The 21,018-nt window shown below is 37.0% G+C and overlaps 1 protein-coding gene across 5 annotated transcripts; it reads left to right on the top strand.

Moving 5' to 3' along the window:
• Positions 1–592: 592 nt before the first annotated feature.
• Positions 593–20,865, top strand: rhot1a (ras homolog family member T1a). 5 transcript variants are annotated; one of them, XR_014607522.1, is made up of 21 exons: positions 601–954; positions 2,177–2,235; positions 2,324–2,405; positions 2,558–2,601; positions 2,691–2,744; positions 2,881–2,933; positions 3,500–3,608; positions 4,734–4,835; positions 4,987–5,085; positions 5,271–5,379; positions 5,721–5,841; positions 5,986–6,070; positions 6,414–6,559; positions 6,655–6,755; positions 6,827–6,957; positions 7,038–7,121; positions 7,209–7,331; positions 8,689–8,891; positions 9,940–10,062; positions 17,469–17,545; positions 19,802–19,938. XR_014607522.1 is itself a non-coding variant. In XM_084122752.1 (21 exons), the coding sequence occupies exons 1-21, from the start codon at positions 918–920 to the stop codon at positions 19,917–19,919; spliced, it is 2,130 nt and encodes a 709-aa protein (XP_083978878.1). In that variant the 5' UTR covers positions 601–917; the 3' UTR covers positions 19,920–20,865. The 5 variants fall into 5 exon arrangements, 3 of the variants coding, with proteins under 3 accessions (XP_083978880.1, XP_083978878.1, XP_083978879.1); XR_014607523.1 differs by lacking the exons at positions 17,469–17,545; positions 19,802–19,938 and adding exons at positions 12,363–12,727; positions 14,502–14,584; XM_084122752.1 differs by having other exon boundaries at positions 17,399–17,545; positions 19,802–20,865.
• The last annotated feature ends 153 nt before the right edge of the window (positions 20,866–21,018 follow it).

The raw sequence follows: 21,018 nt of genomic DNA on the forward strand, positions 1-21,018 counted from the left end.
TAGCAGTATGTTGATAGTAATATGTATTGAATGTATTTATTAATCAATTATATTATTATATTTAAAATATTATGTATAACGTGTCTATTATTTATAGTGAAGTAATAAGATACTTTATTAATCCTTCACGGGAAATTAGATTTGTTACAGTAGCAGCATCCACATTCAGTCCTCGCACACAGCCAACAGCGATCTATCTGCCTGACTACACTCCGAAAACAAAACTTTCGCTCAAAACAAACTGTACCCTATTATATATTAGCTAAAACATACAATAACCCATAATAATAATACTAAAAACAAATACACAAACAAAATTTTGCTAAAACATATTCTACCCTATTATAATAATAAGAACATAGGTAAAAACATATATAAATCAGACAAAATACCCAGTGTAATAGCAGTTTCACAGATAATAGTGACTCTAGAGGCCATCATTCTCAGCAAAGAACTGTTGAACTGTTTTTCCTTTCATCGGGGGAAAGTTGACACGCGTTTCCTCTCCAGTCCTACAGGAGACGGTATAACAGTATAACTGCGAATGTTGTAATCAGAAACTGTCAGCGCAAGGAGATTCGCGTTTGTCCGTAACGGTGTTCCGTAGTTACCGGTTATTATTGGAGGTCAGCCGCCTCTGGTATGAGCTTGAAATGTGAACCCAGAAATGTCATGAAGTGAATCTGAAGAAAGCAAGCAGTGCCTTCATATACGCAGAAACGCTTTGTCTAAATGGCATGAATTGTCTTTGTGTTCAGTTGGTGCGAACAGATGTTTTATACAGACTGAGGCAGACAGAAGTGGATCCGTCCGTTTTGCCCTACACAGGCCCGCCTTATTATATATAGCAGCAGGATCTGTGATCCACGACAAAGGACTTGTTCAGTATTTATTGTGATCACATTAAAGTCGCAACGATGAGAAAGGACGTGAGGATATTACTAGTCGGAGAACGTAAGTGAATTAATTCCATGTTTTCCTGTTTTATCATTTGTGTTAACGTTAGCTGGCTGCAGTTGCTGAATTGATTCGCAATGCATATCTCTAAGTAAGTGAGTCGACATGCGCTGCTGTTCACTATTATGTGCACAATAAACCCCTTTCATTCTGTATTTTATCTTTTTCACAAACAATTCTATTCAGCCATCGGGACAATATATTGACGAGTGACAGAATGAAACAACAGGGCCAAGTTAACGTTACTAAGCTCTGTATGTTTTGAAACGTTGTCTACAGTCATCCAACATGTTATATTAATCTACATGCATGTCCGTTCTAAGTAAAATTACTGAAAAAACTGCAGTTTTTAATTATCATAATTAACCAGATCAGCAAACCCTGACATGAAGGATGACACTAGTCCATCATTCATGTTTTGTTGATAATTTTAGTTAGATTCACCCTTGTTTATCAGGGTTATTTATAGCAGTTTTAAGAGCAACTCTCAGGCATCTACTGAAGGAGCTGCCAAAGTTTAGATAGGTCAGCCAGAATAGTACGTGTCCATGTAAACGTACTGCTCACCAATGCCAAAACATCAAGCTTCAGTGACAACTTCAGTCGTAATTGATATTTTGACATTTCAGCATCTTACAAGTGTTAATATTCAGATAGTAACACCAACACATTGAGAACATTAGCTTACATACTGATCACGGGATCAGTACATTTGCATTTTTGGAAATATCAGAACCTAGGTTATTTATACTTAACTAAAACCATACATTGTCTCTTGAAATGAAATAAACATTAACTGAGAATACTTAGACTTTAAAATGAAAATGGGGAAAAAAGTAATTCAAAATGTTAATAAAACATTTTTACTACTTTCTCAATGATACTAAAATAACACTGATCAGGACTTGTTCACAAGCTTTTCTTTTTTCAACATTTAGATTTTAGGTTACAATTTATATAGATGTTTATCCCCCTTTTTAATCACCTTTTTGTTGTTTGCTAGTTCATTTAAAATGGTCCAGTGGTGTGACATGAATTTTTGAAAGTAGTCTTGCAATTTGAGGCCATAAAAGTGCAAATAGAACAATTCGGCTTTAACATCGCCAACTGCCCCTTTATAAGGGCACTCAAATCTTGACAGGCATGTTTCTGGGAATCATTTAGTGCTGTGAATAGATCTAGAACTCAACGGTCACTTTGGAAATCCTTTTCTTCACAGCCAAAGTGGGGAAGACCTCTCTGATCATGTCACTTGTCAGTGAGGAGTTCCCTGATGAGGTACTCATTAAACTAACTTTATTTTATTAAGCCAATTTTATACTTGCCTAAATGCATTCACTCACTTGTATTGTGTATCTCATTGAAGGTTCCTCTCAGAGCCGAAGAGATCACTATTCCTGCTGATGTTACACCTGAGAGAGTGCCCACTCACATAGTGGACTACTCCGGTAAGGATGCATGATCACATATCTCTGTATGATGAGATTCATAAAGCCTGCATCACTGTTCTTATATAAATATTAATATGCAAACCTCTACTGACAAGGTTAATCCTCTGGTGTTTTGTGTGCTTTCATGTTTAATTTTTTTTATCCCACAGAAGCAGAACAGTCAGATGAGCAGCTTTACCAAGAAATAACAAAGGTGTGGCTTGTTTTAGTCTCTCTGATAACACAATTTAGTTTGATTTTATTGTTTTATTCACCTCCCTAGCGTTTTCTCTCTCGGCACAGGCCAATGTTATATGCATCATATATTCAGTAAACAACAAGAAATCTATCGAAAAGGTAAGTTTTGTTTCCGTGTATGCCATACTCATTTTTCTTTCTTTCTGTAGTTACCAAACCAAATACATTTCTTGCTATTTAACTTCTGATAGTCTGAAAGGTTCTGTTGTGTCTCGTTATATTGGCTTCTCTGTAGGTGACAAGTCATTGGATTCCCCTCATCAATGAGAGGACGGATAAGGACAGCAGGTGCGTGGCTTCCTGCCAGGTTCTTGAAGGCCTCGGTTCTCATGAATGCGCTTTGGTCTTTCTGCATGCTTTTAAAAATAATAGTCTGTATTCTTTCTGCAACAGAATTAATGATAAATTAACATAATTGATTAATTATAACATAGATTATAACAATATATAATATAATATCTAATCTGTATTGAGATGTCATGTACAGTAAAAATGAGACGCACTGTATTTTTGGATGATTATATTTGCATAATACAATTATGCAAATATTAGATAAGCGTCTGGTAAATAAATACATATAAATAGTTATTTGACAGGCTGTTATTGTCAGTAAAGCAAATATCATTAAACAATAACAATGTTTCCATGTACTCACTGTTTTATATCGTTCTTTATTAATTTTATGACTTGTTTACTCCGTCCTCCCATGAAGATAGTCCTCTGACTGATTGGCAATGAAAAAAATAAATAATCCATGTACTTCCCATGTAACAATTGCTGCTTGTTTGAAATTCTGGCACAATGCCCCACAGAAATGTACCTTCAAGGACTGTAATCAGTGTTTCTTGTCACAGAGTACCATTGATCCTGGTGGGGAATAAATCTGACCTAGTGGAGCACAGCAGCATGGAGACCATCCTGCCCATCATGAACCAGTACTCTGAGATTGAGACCTGCGTGGAGGTGAGAGATGCTCTCAGTCTGAAAAGTGTGCTTTTGGTCTGAACGTATGTGATGATGTTCTGTACATGCCTCTCCAGTCCCTATGAGATGGAGTGTGTGCAGAGGAGCAGTAGTGCCATGGAGGAAAGTGGCATCATTCTTTCGGTCTTGTGTCCGTCACTCATTCCTGCTGTATTAGAGCATTGGTTTCAGTCTGAAAGGAGAGACAGAGCTCTCACACTAAGAGGCCAGTGAATGCAGATCAAATCAGTCCTGTACTGCAGGGTGTCTGCTAGTTATTGTTTGATAAAAAAAATTGTCCCTCCCACATTAAAATATGTTAAAGCAACACTAAGGAACATTTTTTACCTTAAAATAATGTTTCCAAAATCGTATCAGTGATTCATCAAGTCGTAACAGGGTGAAAGGCACTTCTGGATTCGCTTTGCAGCCCTATATCTGCTATAACCACACCATGCAAGTTTTCCAAACTGGGTCACGTTTCTGTAGTTCGAATGAGACATAAGAAAACTACAAATTTGACTTGCTTTACGTAAAGCGTTACAATAGTCATTATTTAGTTTTCCTTCGTTTCTGATGTCGCAATACATCATACTTTCATGAAATCATGCAACATACTCTACCTTGTCAGTGGACATCGTTCATTCCAAAGCCGCTGCTGGATAAACAGCGAGTGTGCGTGCGACAGTAGGCTGCGGGCGGCGAAATTATTTACGACAGCGGTAATGGACAATTCCGCTTCCAACCTGTAGGGTGACCGAAGAGGAAAAGTTCCTTAGTGTTGCTTTAAGTAAAATTCAAATGCACTGTATAATATGACTCTATACATCAATAATGATTATTTGTAAAACTTTACAATAAGGTTCCATTTTTAACACTGAACAGTCGTATTTGTATTAACTAACGTTTACAAAGATGAATAAATACTGTGACAAATGCTATTTTTAGTTAATGGATTCTTGGGTTGATAAGGTTAAAGACCCCATCTTATAAAGATCAAAACAACTATTAATGAGCGTTGTTATATTAAAGTTGTTAGCATAGTAGAGTAAAAGAAATGCTTGAAAAAGACATGCTGAACATCAGGAAAGCCCATCATGGTTTCATTTTATTACACTTTCTTAGTGTTCAGCCAAAAACCTGAAGAATATCTCAGAGTTGTTCTACTACGCCCAGAAGGCCGTTCTGCACCCAACAGGACCTCTGTACTCTCCAGAAGAGAAAGAGGTAAGAGATTTAGCACTTCATATTACTTCTGTTGGACCTGAATCTGGCCTCTTTCTATCGCAAAGAAGCACATGAGTGGGTTTGATCCCTACATCTAAAAAATGATCTGTAATGCTGTATAGTAATGAGTTTCTTTCTGTTTATTCTCCAGATGAAGCCATCTTGCATCAAAGCACTTACTCGCATTTTCAAAATATCAGACCTTGACAATGATGGCATTCTGAATGATAATGAGCTTAATTTCTTCCAGGTGAGAGCAGGTTTCTTCAGCACTTTGTGCTCAAATTGCTGTGGCTTTTTTATACTTCCCCAGATAAGTGACAGGAGAGGTTGATTACACACACAGCTGCACAAACTGCACCTTAATGAGAGTGAAAGAAAATTGTCATATTTTCTTAAGCAATATTGATGATGATTGGTGGTTCTGCCTTGCAGAGAACTTGTTTTAACATACCCCTGGCACCTCAAGCGCTGGAGGACGTGAAGAATGTTGTGCGGAAAAATATGTCAGATGGGGTAAAGGACAACGGCCTCACACGGAAGGGTGAGCTGAGTGGAAAGGCAAATGCCACCGGCTTTTTATATCACAGTGATATTTGGCATCCCATAGATATCAATTTGTTTAAAAAAATTATGATTAAAAAGAATATTATTTTTATTATATATTTTAAGTGTATGAATTCAAATCTTATATATATTTTAAGTATATAAATAATTATTTTAATATATACTAGTATATAATAATCTTAGATAATGTAATTATATTTTCCCTGATGTTTATAATTTAATGTAATGGTATATAATATAAATGTTATATGACATTTTTTAATTCGTTCATCCATCAGGTTCTGTTTGTGTCTGATACGCGTGTTCTCTGTTTTCTAGGTTTCCTGTTCCTTCATACACTCTTCATTCAGCGGGGAAGGCATGAGACCACATGGACCGTGCTCAGGAGGTTTGGTTATGATGATGATCTGGAGCTGACACAAGAATACCTGTTTCCACTGTGAGTCCCACCCCAAATCCAGTACTTCAACTTTAAATGAATCATGCCACATTAAGCAGCTCATAATCTCTGATTGGATAAATTTTTTTGCAGATCTGTTGCGCTGCCCTGGTTTTTTAAATAATCAAAGAAATGTTTTTCTAGGTTAAAAATACCCCCAGACTGCACCACAGAGCTGAACCACAATGCCTACCTCTTCCTCCAGAGCGTTTTTGACAAGCATGACAAGGTGAGCAGAGCAAAATGCCAAAAAGAGTTTCCCAAATAGCTGCATTTGATAAGGACAGCTATGTAACTTGAGTTTGAATAAAGACCTTCTATGATGAATGGCTTGGCCTTTTGTTTTAATTGCATAATACAGCGGTGTATTTTACAGCACCTAAAAGAAGGACATTATTGTGGTCATTCACACGCATTCTTGCATTTTTATAAGTTGGCATAAGATGCTGAAAAAGTAGCAAAAGTTAAAGACGCCCATATGGCGCTTATTTTATATAGAAAAAGCAATATAAAAATTGTTGGTGAACACTTAAGAATGCCTTATTAAATTAATCTCAAAATGTTTGTGTCAGGATCGAGACTGTTCCCTGTCTCCCGATGAGCTGAAGGATTTGTTCAAGGTCTTTCCCTACATGCCCTGGGGTCCTGATGTCAACCACACTGTCTGCACCAATGAGCAGGGCTGGATCACTTACCAAGGCTACCTTTCCCAGTGGACGTGAGTGCAATCCCGCAGGATTTGAAGATGAACCTTTTGATTTTTGCTGAAGTCATTCATTCAAATGTTGAACACATAATTTATCTCCATCTCAGGCTAACAACATACCTCGATGTGCAGCGATGTTTGGAGTACCTGGGTTATCTTGGTTACTCTATAATCCAAGAACAGGAGTCACAGGCAGCCGCTATAACAAGTAAGTGTGTTTTAGCATGCATCTTCATTCGTTCATTTATCTGTAAGGCTGATTTATTTATCCTTGTGCAGTCACCAGGAATAAGCGCATCGATCTGCAGAAGAAACAGACCCAGCGCAGTGTTTTCCGCTGCAATGTCCTAGGTGCTCGGGGCAGTGGTAAAAGTGGCTTTCTGCAGGCTTTCCTGGGCAGGAACCTTGTGGTGAGTACAAATACCTCACAGGAGCGTCTAGCGTTTTGACTTTGACTTTGATTTTGACTTTCTCCCTCTTCATATTGCAGCGTCAGAAGAGGATAAGAGAAGACCACAAGTCTTACTATGCCATTAGCACAACTTATGTTTATGGACAAGAGAAATATCTGCTCGTAAGTCAAAGTTCTTTTGCTTTTTACACTGATATATGGTAGTCTTCATGTCTGGCCAGTGCTGATTAGCGGTTCTTTCTCTCTCAGCTGCATGAGGTGCTGCCGGACTTTGAGTTCCTTTCTGAGGCTGATATGGCTTGTGATGTTGTTTGCCTGGTGTATGACATCAGCAACCCGTGCTCATTTGAGTACTGCACTAAAGTCTACAAGGTCAGTATATTTTAAAATATGTTTATTGGCAAGACTTCATTCAATTTGATATGGTGGTTTCAGTAAGTTATGTTGCTGAAATGGGCCTTTTTTGTAAACGTGCATCCCAGCTGTAGATTTTATATGTGCAGTAGCAATAAAACTATGTATTGAATTAGTGTCAAATTCATTTTAAAGCTACACTGTGTAATTTTTAAGTTGATTCTTAGCAAAAAACACTTTGTTTTTTCAAAAATATGTGCTCATTAATGTGTAATTACTTCTACCAACTAATCAAGTATTCTCGTAAGCGTAGAATCTGCCATTTAGAATACATACGAGCGAGTCGCTCGAATGGCGGCAGCGATGTTGCGCCTCCATCTTGAAAATACATGTGCCAAAGAGGGACATACCTGGAAATTCAAGCTTCGCCTTTCGCGTTTTGACACTCAGTGGCACCGTGACGAATGCGAGGGGGAGATTACTCGCGACTGCCGGCAGATTTGAAATAATACGGCCACCGTAGGAGTTAAAACGCCCTCGGAATGGGAGGGGCTAGAAAGTAATATTCAGTTGGTAGTCATAAACAATTTCACCACTAGATGGGAGAAAATCCTACACAGTGTAGCTTTAAAGTTTCAATGTCGTTATTGTGGGTTTCTTGTATGGTTTTCTTGTGTTCATATAAGCTTGGAGAGGGCTTAGCATGTAGCATTATACACTTGGCTACTTGTTCTGGTAATGCGACATATGTACTTTACTGAAACTCACTTTAGTAAGAAAGTGCATAAATGTAATTGTCATCCACACACTACCGTTCAAAAGTTTGGGGTCTGTACATTTTTTTTTTTTATGATTTTGAAAAGTCTCTTATGCTCTCCAAGACTGCAATTATTTGATCAAAATACTGTAAAACAGTAATATTGTTAAATATTACAATTTAAAATAACGGTTTGCTATTTTATATAAAAAAAGTAATTTATTCCTGTGATGTCAAAGCTGAATTTTTAGCAGCTGTTATTTCAGTCTTCAGTATCACATCTAATATGATGATTTGCTGCTCAAGAAACATTTCTTATTATTATCAATGTTGAAAATGGTGTTCTTTGATGAATAGAACATTTACATTTTTATTGTGAATTAGTTTAAGTTAAAGCTCGACGGGCAGGGTCAACAATCTGTTGGTCGGTTTCCACTGGATTGACATCTGTGTGTACATGTGTAGCTTCTTTCCTACTCTTCAGGATGAGATATGGGGAAAGAATCGTGCTTTTGTTTGCATCCTTTTTTAAGCTCAACAAAAACGCATAAATAACTCCAAATATATGTTGTTATGCTGGTCAAGGATTTTTTTTAACACCTTGATGTCTTTTCACAGAAACATTATATGGACAGCAAGACACCCTGTATGATTATCGCTGCCAAGTCAGATCTGCATGAAGCGCGTCAGTACTACAGCCTGTCCCCGTTGGATTTTTGCCGGAAACATAAGCTTCACCCGCCACAGCTGTTCACCTGCAACACAGCCGAAGCACCCAGCAAAGACATCTACACCAAACTCACCACTATGGCCATGTATCCGTGAGTATATACTGAAGCCCCTTCTTTAACCCAACCAATCTGCCCCACTGTCTGCTACTCCTGTTAGATTGTGATTGGCTCCTCCGGCTCTCCCTGCTCGCCTCTTTTGTGTTTGTCTATCTATTTATCATCTCCTTGTGCTTTTAAAGCTGTTAGGTAGGTGTCATATTAGCAGTATCTTGGAAAGCTGTTTCATTGGTGCGGTTTTCGGAGACATTCAAGTATCATTTGTTCCATGGTCTTTTACTGAAGTGCATAATATCAAGGAAAACGGTTCTGTAGTGGCTGGTGGTGATGAAAGTTATGTTCTTTCCTAAGGCTGTGTACAAGAACTTTGTTTTAAATAACTGATTTTGAAAACAAAAAATATCATTTTTTATGGAAAAGGCTGTGTGTGTGAAAACACCTACTCATGGTCCAGTACAATACAGAGTACTTAGTTTTTGATAAGCGATTCTTAGGAAAGAACTTTAAGTATAAATATGTAATTCAAAGTATACATTTATTTTTTTAACCGTCTTTATTCATTTAAATAAAAAAATCCTATTTGTTTTTTTTTTTTTTTTGGTAGGGCTGCACAGTTTGGCCAAAAAAGCTGCTCACGTGTAAATGAACCGTGTGCTTCCCTCTGAGACGTCCAGTGCAGATTTTAATAGAATTAAATTGCAGCCTATGCGATTTGATAATCAAGTCATATCACAATTTCAGTTTTATTTCACTTAATCGTGCAGCCCTATTCAAGCTTTTTGGTTGAGCTTGTTTTGCCAAGTTCTATAAATGTTTCCTTTTATATGTTTTGATTATGATGTTTCAAGCCTTCCCAGCGTACTCTTTCTTTTCCTGTTTTTTTTCCTTTTGCGTAACTTGTCAATAGATCGCTGTTTTTCCCCACAATTCTCTTCTCCCAGCAAATGAATAGTTTTTTTTCTTCTTTAAACTGTGCTTACCTCCCTGCGCTACTTCATGTCCAAGCCCAAGTGGAGGATCCAGCTCTCTTGCAACTTCGTCACGTGATGCTGATTCTTCTTGTCTGTGTGTGTTTCTGCAGCCACGCCAAGTTACGCTGCATGTGCAGCTGCAACAGGTGTACCTTTTGCATCTGTCACAACCTCCTGAACTCTGAGCTGGTGCGCTCTGTAAAGGCCAAAATCTACAGTGCAGTTCTGAACAGGTCTCTGAGTACAGCTCTATATACCACCACTCTCTCTCTTCGCTGGGCGATCTCTAATCTCGGCTTCTTAACACCCCTTTATTTGCTGTTGGCCTGACAGGTTTACATTGCATATCCACAGAGGGATGTTGGGAATTTTTCTGGCTATATGTTAAAATGATGAAGGCTGTGTTATTTTAAAGTTTGTGTCACTGAATTTATCATAACTAAAGTAGACTGGTCGGCCAGAATAACGCATTTCATCCAGACAAGGCCCAAACATGGTGTTATAGCAGCTCCTATTGATTAACATTGTATTTGAAACTAGCATTTTCTGTAAGTTTTCTAAAGTATCAGTGATGCATTTGAGGCATGATAATCGCACTTTCACTTCTGCTTCAGCCTGTGATACATCTTACCCAACCGTATCTTAACCCAGTTTGCAAAGTGCAGACTGAATATTGCTTGTGTGCTCAAGCTTAAGACTAATGTAAGCCAAAGTAAAACTAGAGATGAGAATCTTTTTTATTTTATTTTTTTTAAATATAAAACTTGTTCACTATATATATATATATATATATATATATATATATATATATATATATATATATATATATATATATATATATATATAATATATTATAATATATATTATCAAATATTCGGGGTGGAACAGTACAGAAGTCACGGTTCGGTTCATACCTCGGTTCAGACATCACGGTTCGGTACGAGTTCGGTACAATGGAGGGAAAAGCAAAATAAAAAAGCAGAAGGCAATTTTTTTTTTTATTGTGCATGTCTCAGGCTGTACCACCAAAGGAAAATAAATGTCATAAGCCTTGTATTTTTTAAGTAAGTTTTATTAATAAAGTAAAGGCATAGAACCAGTTTATTTGTAGTGCATTGACAATAGTTTTATATAATTAGTTAATTAATTAAATTAATAAAAATACAAAAAGACCTTGAGAAATGTTTGGTAATTGTAGGCCTACCTGAATGAATTTAAAATTAATTTGCTATATTTCAGATCAATATATTTGTTTTCCTTCAAATTTTAATTAACACTAACTTTATTCCCATATTAATTATAAATAATTTATTTCTGTACAAAATAATACTACCCATTAAAAACACATTTGATTTTCTTTTTTAATCAATGTAGAATGTGTAACTTAAATTTTTTTAGTGAACTGCTCTCATGTATTGCCGCAGGACAGCAAACGCGAGTGCATTTTCTGTCATCTTTGCAGGACTGTGATATGAAAAGTGTGCAAAGTGACATGTTTTAGCAACAGTGTGAAAGTGAATAGCACATAACAGGCACAATACCGGTATAAACATGAATATCTATTAGTACAATATGTCACATGACTAAACTTACATCATCGTTTTTTAATACTTCCGTTTTGACAGTCCACACTACAATGCGAAAATGGCGTTTTCAAATTTATCCGCTTTGGGGAGCGTTTTCATGAATAAAAACAGTGTCTCAGTGTGGATGGAAGGCCAAAACGGAGAGAAAAAGATTAGTTTTCAAACGATAATGTATTAGTGTGACGAGGCCTTATTTCAAAAATCGTACTGATCCCAAACTTTTGTATGGTCAGAATCATAAATGTTAAATTCCATATGATTTCATTCCATTTCTAGTTCAAATGTCATGCAGCCTTGTTTTCTTTTATAATTCCTAAAAATGGATACGGTTGTTCTCAAACATGCCATAAACATTAAAAACAGATGTTTATAAAGGCATCCTTTGGATTTTGGACCGAATAAGACAGATTTGCATTTGTCCTCGTGTTGTGATGATGTTAAACCCTTTTCTCTAGTCAGTTGAAGTGGATATGCAAGCTGTAAATTTGCACTAATTCACTCATCCTTGCTTCAGCGTCAAATGTGGCCGCAAGGTTCATATAAGCCTTTCATTTTTGGTTGCAATTCTTACTGAGTTATTTCATACTGAGCAGTTGCTCTCTTAGATTTGGTAGATCTAATCTTTCTTACTGCCTATGCCTATAAAATGTAACACCAGGTGAAATGCATGGGTGTGAGTTGTATTATTTCCTTATTCACATAAGAATAAAGAATAAGAACCAAAGTAAAGAATAAGTGATCATTAATGTCTAAAGTTAGTGCATGACTAAAACAGTTTTATTGTATAAAATTTTCTTCTAAGCATATGCCTTTCTTACACCTCTATGGTTTTTAATGTCATGCTAATAGTGCATTTGGTCATTTGGTTAAACCTTTTTTAAATCGAAGTCCTTTACATGTCTATTAAATGTAATCTTGTGAATTTGTTTTGTTCTGTCCCTCCATAGGTGTTCCTTTTCATTTGTTTGGCTGGCTCTTTTCGTCTTTGTTTTGCATCTCTTAACATCATGTTAGCAGTCCCTAATGGAGTGTCCCTCTTCTAACCATGTCATGTTTCTCAGCACTAATTAAGAAAGCTTCAGGACTAACTGTTCATATGCAGTGATTTGACATCCAAGGGGCTTACTTTGTGTTGCATTGTGTCCGTATTTGAATGGCTAACATGTCTAACCCGTTGCTGCAAATGTATTGTTTCATCTAAAACATATGCTTCTCTTGCCATTATTGTTTGGTGCTTTGACGAATAGTTTTTTCCCCCCTATTTTGTTCTTGCCAATGTCGTTTATAGTCAGTGTTTTATAGCCAGTCTGATGTTTAACCCTTAATCGCTGTTTGGGGTCATTATGACCCCACTGGACTTTTCTTTCATTTTTTAAAAATGTTACCTTCATATCAGAGGCATGAAACTCTGGGACTTTTCCTAAATAACCTATCTAAACATGCACAAAAAAACTGGGCTTGATTTGGTTGTTCTAAAGGTGTGTAAAAAAAAATTTACCGTTTAAGCTGTTTGGGGTCAAAATGACCCCACATTGAAAATGAATGGGAAAATGAAAAAAATGACTTTTTTTTATTTTGTTTGTCAAAAAAATAAAATTAAATCCATTATAAATCTGAAAATTTATACATATAAACCAAGGTCTGGTCCTAGAGCATAAATAAAAAGTAGAACGAACTTTCTATCTCATACACACACACACACAGACACACACAAACACATAAACAAACACACAAATGTATGTGTTTGCAACAGAGAGCATTTTTACAGAAATTGGTAAATAAAATAAACAAAACTGGCATAAATCTAAAAAAATGTACATTTAAATCAAGGTCTGGTCCTAGAGCATAAACCCAAAGTGGAACAAACTTTCTATCTCATACACACACACACAAACACACACAAACACACACAAACACACACATGTATGTCACTGCAACAGAGAGCATTTTTATAGAAATTGGCAAATAAAATAAATAAAACTGGCATAAATCTAAAAAAAAATTACATTTAAATCAAGGTCTGGTCCTAGAGCATAAACCCAAAGTGGAACAAACTTTCTATCTCATACACACACACACACAAACACACACAAACACACACGTGTATGTCACTGCAACAGAGAGCATTTTTATAGAAATTGGCAAATAAAATAAACAAAACTGGCATAAATCTAAAAAAAAATTACATTTAAATCAAGGTCTGGTCCTAGAGCATAAACCCAAAGTGGAACGAACTTTCTATCTCATACACACACACACACACAAACACACACATCTATGTCACTGCAACAGAGAGCATTTTTATAGAAATTGGCAAATAAAATCAACTAAACTGGCATAAATCTGAAAAATGTCACATATGCAACATGGAACAAGCTTGTTCACACACACACACACACACACACACACACACACACACACACACACACACACACACCACAGTCATGTCATAGTGGTGACTTGTAATGGTTCTGCAAATGTATGTATAATAATTTGCAAAAGCAGATAATTCAAAATATATCAGAAAACAACAACAAATTCTAACTCTGACAAAAATACAGATTTTTTATGTATTTCAAAATGTTTAAAGAAATATTCACAAAATATATATATCAAAGTTGTGAGGAGAAGTTGAAGCATCACAAACAATAAAGTGAAAATGAATGAGTCTCTATGGCCCTCTATTGGATATATGTGGTCATTGCACTTTCTTTCTTTAATTATAATTTCTAAAGTTTTTCCACAAACCAGCAGATGTCAGTATTCTATCTCTAACACATAGAGCAATGACCAAAAACTATTTAGATTTAATTAAGATCATCATTTAAGTAATTTTTTCTTTAAAAAATCATTTTTCATGAGCCAATTTATGGCCTAGTTATGTAATTGTGCAGTAAATGGGTAAAAAACTTCAAAATTTCCACAAAAACACAGCATAAATGTATAGTTGAGAAGTAAATAAAAAAAATTATATATAGTTTTCCATATAAAAAATGTATATTTCCTTATGCAATTGCTCTTTAAAAGTTTGGGGTCAAAATGACCCCAAACAGCCTAAATGTTGTCCTTTTTTAACAGCGATTAAGGGTTAAGATGTGTATGGTCTTTAAATTCAGGTTATTTATTGGTTGTCCATACTGCAGTGCTCAGTAGGTGGCAGAAGTACATTTGATTAAAAAAAAACGTTTTATATATATATATATATATATATATATATATATATATATATATATATATATATATATATATATATATATATATATATATACACAATGCATGAATATATAAACAGTTGTAATCAAAATTATTCAACCCCCAGGTTTGTTGGCAAAATTTACAGACTTTCTGCTGTTTGCAATGAACAAATCAAACAAAATTCAACACAACAAATGTTTCAAGTGGTTTCCCCAAATTCAACTGAAAATGCAACTTTTAATGACTTCTGCAGTCTCAAAATTATTCAAACCCTTCATGGAAAGCATCTTTAGTACTTAGTAGAACACCCTTTTGCTGTTCTGACCTGCTGCAAACGAGATGTATAACCACACACCAGCTTCTGGCAGCGTTTCTGAGGAATCTTAGCCCATTCCTCATGAGCAATGGCCTCCAGTTCAGTAATATTCTTGGGTTTGTGTGCTGCAACCGCCGCCTTTAAATCCCACCAGAGATTTTCTATGGGGTTCAAGTCAGGTGACTGTGATGGCCACTGTAGAATCTTCCAGGACTACTTCTTCAACCAAGCCTTGGTGGAATTTGAGGTATGCTTGGGGTCATTGTCCTGTCGGAAGGTCCAATGACACCCAAGCTTTAGCTTCCTCACTGACGGCATGACGTCCTGATACTTCAATAAATCCATCTTGCCTTCCCCGCTGCAGGTTTCCAGAGCCAGAGGATGCAAAGCAGCCCCAGAGCATCACCGAGCCCGACCATGCTTAACTGTAGACAGTGTTCTTTTCAGCAGATGCTTCATTCTTCTTCCTCCAGACATACCGCTAATCCATAGGGCCTTTTTATTTCATCGCTTCACAGAACAGAATCCCAAAACTTCTTTGGCTTATTTGATTTTGAGCAATTTTCTTGTGCTTTTGGGTCAGTGGTGGTGAACGTCTGGTCTTTTGCAGTCACTCAAGGGTTTTTCTGAACCTGCCTTCTAAGAAATCTGGTTACAGCCATTGATAGCTTCCTTTTTCTGCCCCGTCCAGGTAGTGTAACCACTGTTCCTTAAACTTTTAACTTGCGAACTATGCTTCCAACTGTGTCTCCAGCAACATTTAGTGCCTTAGCTATCTTTTTGTATCCTGTTCCTTGTTTGTGAAGGGCAATTATATATTCTCTTAACTTATTCTATTCAGGGGGTTGAATAATTTTGAGACTACAGAAATCATTAAAAGTTGCATTTTTAGTTGAATTTGAAACCACTTGAAACATTTGTTTTATTGAGCTATTTCAATTACTTTTGTTTGATTTGTTCATTGCAAACAGCTGAAAGTCTGTAAATTTTGCCAATAAACCTGCAACCAGCCTATTTGCAATGGGCGTTGTATAATTTTGAGTACAACTGTGTGTATGTGTGTGTATGCATTGTAATCTCACACAAACACAGGGGTTGGACAATGAAACTGAAAACCTGGCAATGAGTGTTGGAGGTTTCACACCTATATACGTGTGGCCTGGTGGCTGATCCTGATTTTACATTCCATCAGTAAGATCAGAGTGTGAAGGTTGAATTAGCAGAGCAATAGCACAGCTGTATGGGAGACATATCAGAGTTCAAAAGAGAAAGGGATGTCCAGGTATTAACCCGGAATATATACAAAAAGCATAAAACCACAGCTGCCCAACTCACTGCAGAATTAAATCTGCTCCTCGACTCTCCTGTTTCCACCAAAACGGTTCATTGGGAGCTCCACAGTCAATATTCATGATCGGGCTGCTATAGCCAAACCTTTGGTCACTCATGCCAATGCCAAATGTTGGTTTCATTGGTGTCAATAGTGCAAATCTTGGGCTGTGGACAATGTGAAAATGTATTGTTCTCTGAGTCCACCTTCACTGTCTTTCCCACATCCGTGAGTTATGGTGTGGAGAAGCCCCAAAGAGGCTTAACACCAAACTGTTGCTGCCCAGTGAAGCACGGGTGAATCAGTGATGGTTTGGGCTGCAATATCATGGCATTCCCTACTGTGCTTGATGGGGCATTCAAAAGCATTCATCATCACTGCCAAGAACTCCTGAACCATTCTGGAGAACCATGTGCATCTGATGTGTCAAACATTGTATCCTTATCGTGCTGTGTATCAGCATGCACCAATACACACTGCAAGATTTGTGACAGAATGATTTGATGAACATGAATGTGAAGTTGAACATGGCCTGCACAGTCACCAGATCGAAGTATTTTTTAGCCACTTTGGAGTATTTTTAAGTCAGAAAACGTTTTCCCCCACCAGCATCACAGTGTTCTGGCCACTGTTCTGCAAGAGGAATGCCTCAAAATCGCTCTGACCACTGTGCAGCACTTGCATCTGTCATTCCCAAGACGAACTGATGCTGTATTGGATGCAAAAGGAGGCCCTACACCATATTAATAAATTATTGTGGTCTAAAACCAGGTGTTTCAGTTTCATGGTCCAACCCATTTGTGTGTGTGTATGTATGTATATATGTATGTATATGTGTGTGTATGTATATATGTATACACAGTATATGTATGTACACATATTTAAAATATACATTTAAAGTGGCATTCATTGCCACGGTTAAAAACATACAAATCATTTGTTAAAATGGAAAAAAGCATTCGGAATTCCCAATATGTTAGTTTTTAGTGACATAGTATAGTGGTGAGTATAGTTTAATAACTATATAGTGGTGTGCAAGAGTTTGTATGTTTACAGCATGTGGTGAGCAGTGGGGTATGTTGGGGTGGTCCTGTCAGGTGTGCGGTTGTTGAACTGCCATGCTGTGTGCATGTGTGTATAAGGTTGAGATCTTTTATACAAGATGCGGGCACGTTTCTGTTGGCTGACGAGGAGTCCTGCCTCACCCATCAGGTTCATGCAGTCTGCTTTGTAGAGGACTCTGTCTACATGGAGTCGTCTGTTGACCCGTTTCTGCCCATTTGTAACAGGTAAAGACCCCCTTCCTGGGGTACAAGGTGCCAGTGCCACAATGGGATTTTAAATGGGATGTTAAGTTCAAAGAAGAAATCTTCTTGACCGGTTTACAGTCAGGTGGTTAAATAAAATTAATTTCTTCTTCACTTTTATTTATGTTTTTCACCACAACCTTAAGGTATCTGCAGATGTCTGGGTGGAATTCTGCAAAATACTCTTTATTATTTGTTGCTTTGTGAATGCCATATCACCTTTGTTGCTTTGATGGGATTTTTTCCCTTTAGCGACATAATATTTTTCATAGGTTTCACTCAAACAAACATTGCTATGATAAGCCTTTAAAGTTTTGTGTCTGAACCTGGAATTTGGATAGGTAGTGTTGAGCTGTTTAAACCTTCTGGATGCGTGTTGGGTGAGTTTAACCTCACAAGAAACCTCTTGTTCCTGTAGTGTTGCTCTCTTTCACCCTGTCTTTACCGTCTGAGCAGTGTTCTTTAAACATTTTTGGCTTTTTGCCCCTGAAAACATTAGCTGACTGATTCCTGCTTTCCCATGCTGCCTCTTTTCCAGTTTCAGCAGCTCTGAAATGTATATGTGCTGCTGTCTTTGTATATTATCAGATGTCCAAAAGTAAAATAAAATTCAATTGTATTAAGTATAAATCCTACTGTATGCTTAAAGGGGTGGTTCAGGATTTTCGACATCGGACCTCATTTTCAAGTGAGCCTGGTTGTTATTCATCAGTGGAGACAGTTTTCAAAAAAATTCATCCAGTCCTTACTTTTGGATAGTTTACCGGTGCTAGGCTAGCGCGAGTCAACGGTGCACGTTAGCCTGCCATTAAAAACAGTTTTACCCACTCCACAGTACACCAAAAGCAAATAAATTATAACACCAGACTATCGATGTAAATGTCTATTGAGAGAATAATGTTAGAAATCAAAGTACTCTTGTCAGCGGCAGGTAAATACACTTGCGTGATTGTTATGTGGACCGGCTCTCTCGGTTTCCTAGGTAACCAAATATAACTCCGCCGCTGCTGTAGACTGCTTATAAATACAGGGAACAAATTATAACTAATGCAATGTGATGAAAGGGTAGTTTTATTTCTAACATTATTCTCTCAACAGACATTTAAATCGATAGTCTGGCGTTATAATTTATTTGCTTTTGGTGTACTGTGGAGTGGGTAAAACTGTTTTTAATGGCAGGCTATCGTGCACCGTTGACTCGCGCTAGCCTAGCACCGGCGAACTATCCAAAAGTAAGGACTGGATGAATGTTTTTTTAAAACTGTCTCCACTGATGAATAACAACCAGGCTCACTTGAAAATGAGGTCCGATGTCGAAAATCCTGAACCACCCCTTTAAATGCCTTTAAATGGATAAAAAAAAAAAACTATGATCAAATAAATGTCAAAAAACCTATATGATCAAATAAATGTCTATCACTGTGAATTTTAATGAAATATCAGTTTACATTTCCAAACATTCCTTTTGCCATTAATTGTAGTAATCCAGTGAGATTTTTTTAATGCACAAGGAGTCTGACAACAGAAGGTATGATCCACACTGATCTCACCATCATCGAATCTGTCTGGGATTATATGAAGAAACAGGAAAAAACTGAGACAGGCTAAATCCAGAAGAACTGTGGCAATGTCTCTAAGATGCTTGAAGAAACCTTCCTGCAAAGCTGCCTGAAAAACTATGTGCAACTGTCCCTAGGACAAAAGCTGTTTTAAACGCAAAGGGTGGTCACACCAAATATTGATTTGATTTAGTTAATAGAAGTTAATTCATAAATAAAATCTATGACATTATTTTTGAAAGCTTCCTCACTTTAAAGCAGTTTTACACAAGTGCCTAAACCCTTTCACAGTACTGTAGCTTTGCAGGAAGGTTTCTTCAAGCATCTTGGAGACGATGCCGCAGTTCTTCTGCATTTAGTCGGTCTCAGTTTTTCTGTTTCTTCATGTAATCACAGACGGACTGAGATAATGGTGAGATCAGATCTCCGTGTGGATCATACCGGCTGTTGTCTCACTGGATTATTACAATTATTGACAAAAGGAATGTTTGGAAATGTAAACTGACTGACACACTACAGCAAAAAAATATAAAGAACTGGCTTCAAACCTTTTTTGTGTGTGTGTGTGAAAATACTACCTTGCCGATTCAGACATTTTGCCATTTGTCATATCTCACAAACCGTATGAGCAGTATGTCTTAACAATCCTGTTGTTTGTCTTACTTTTGCTTTTCTACAGACACATGACCCAAGCTGACCTGAAAAACTCTACGTTTTGGCTGAGGGCGAGTGTCGGTGCCACCGTGTTTGCTGTCCTTGGCTTCGCCATGTACAAAGCTCTCCTCAAGCAACGGTGATCAGTACAACCGGCATGTTACAGCAACCCAGGCCCTCTTAAAAAACTACAAAACCCATGATCCCTCATTCCATCCTTATTTCATTTAGGACAGAAGATTCCTAGAAATAGTTAGCCACATTTTGTATAAAAACTGCCTTTCCCAAACCAAGTGTTATAGGAACTCGCCTCATCAGCCGTGTACTGGAACGGGACATCTACAGTATGGCAGGGAGCTGTAATCGCGTCCTCTGCTGATCCGACAGGAGGTTTTTATTGATGCACACTCATGTTTTCCTCAGGTCAGTATAATTGGTGTGACCTATATTTAAAAGAGACAGCAGAGCGTCAGGATTTACTCTGATAGGTGAATGAACTCTGTTTATATATGTAAATATCTTACTGGACGTTATAAGATTGTCTCTAGCTAGTGAACAAACCATATTTGAACTGTATCACATAGACACTCGTGCTTTAGGGAGAAGCACTGAAACAAAGCCATTTCTCAAATGTAAAGGTCATTTTGCTCTTAGCACATCACAGCTGTGTTTATTAATTTATTAGCCTTTTCTATGTTGTTTTTGGCATTGCTTGAAACATGCATAGAACAAGGGATTCTTTTATGCAATATTTGGTTTTTATTTTAAGTTGTATTTCTTTTCTTTTCCATACTACTCATGGCCTTTATAAAGATTATGCACAGGAAAAAAACTTTTTATTTTCTGTATTGATATGGTATAACTAGGTTTGTTCCAAACCAGATTAAATAGTTCCTCCTCACTACATTACAAGGACTGTATGACATTCTTCCCAACTAACAATCATGTAGAGACGAAGTCATTTTGTTTGTCTAATGTTTTAGCTCTTATGCATATGTAACTTTCAATGCAATGCTCTCTGTTCAAAACCATGGGATTGTTGCACTTGTGGGTTTTCAAACATTTACAATAAATAATTGTGTGAATAAATCTGCCTGTTTACTTCAGAGACACTGTGCCTACTTGAATTTTACTTCCTAGGCATTTTTTTTTTTGCATTACTATATGCTCAAATAATTGTCTCCCCCACCCAATAATAATAATAGTTAATTAATAATAATTTTGCATAAAATAAATTAAGCC

Source organism: Abramis brama, assembly GCF_963993115.1.
Source record: "Abramis brama genome assembly, chromosome: 1".
Taxonomy (NCBI): Eukaryota; Metazoa; Chordata; class Actinopteri; order Cypriniformes; family Leuciscidae; genus Abramis; species Abramis brama.

What these genes read in the sequence shown, in the direction of transcription:
- rhot1a (XM_084122752.1), top strand. Translation starts at nt 918, where the DNA reads ATGAGAAAGGACGTGAGGATATTACTAGTCGGAGAAC. An exon ending in CAAGAATACCTGTTTCCACT is followed by an intron (nt 5,842 to 5,985) that starts GTGAGTCCCACC and finishes ATGTTTTTCTAG; the next exon opens with GTTAAAAATACCCCCAGACT. An exon ending in TACAGTGCAGTTCTGAACAG is followed by an intron (nt 10,063 to 17,398) that starts GTCTCTGAGTAC and finishes TGTGTGTATAAG; the next exon opens with GTTGAGATCTTTTATACAAG.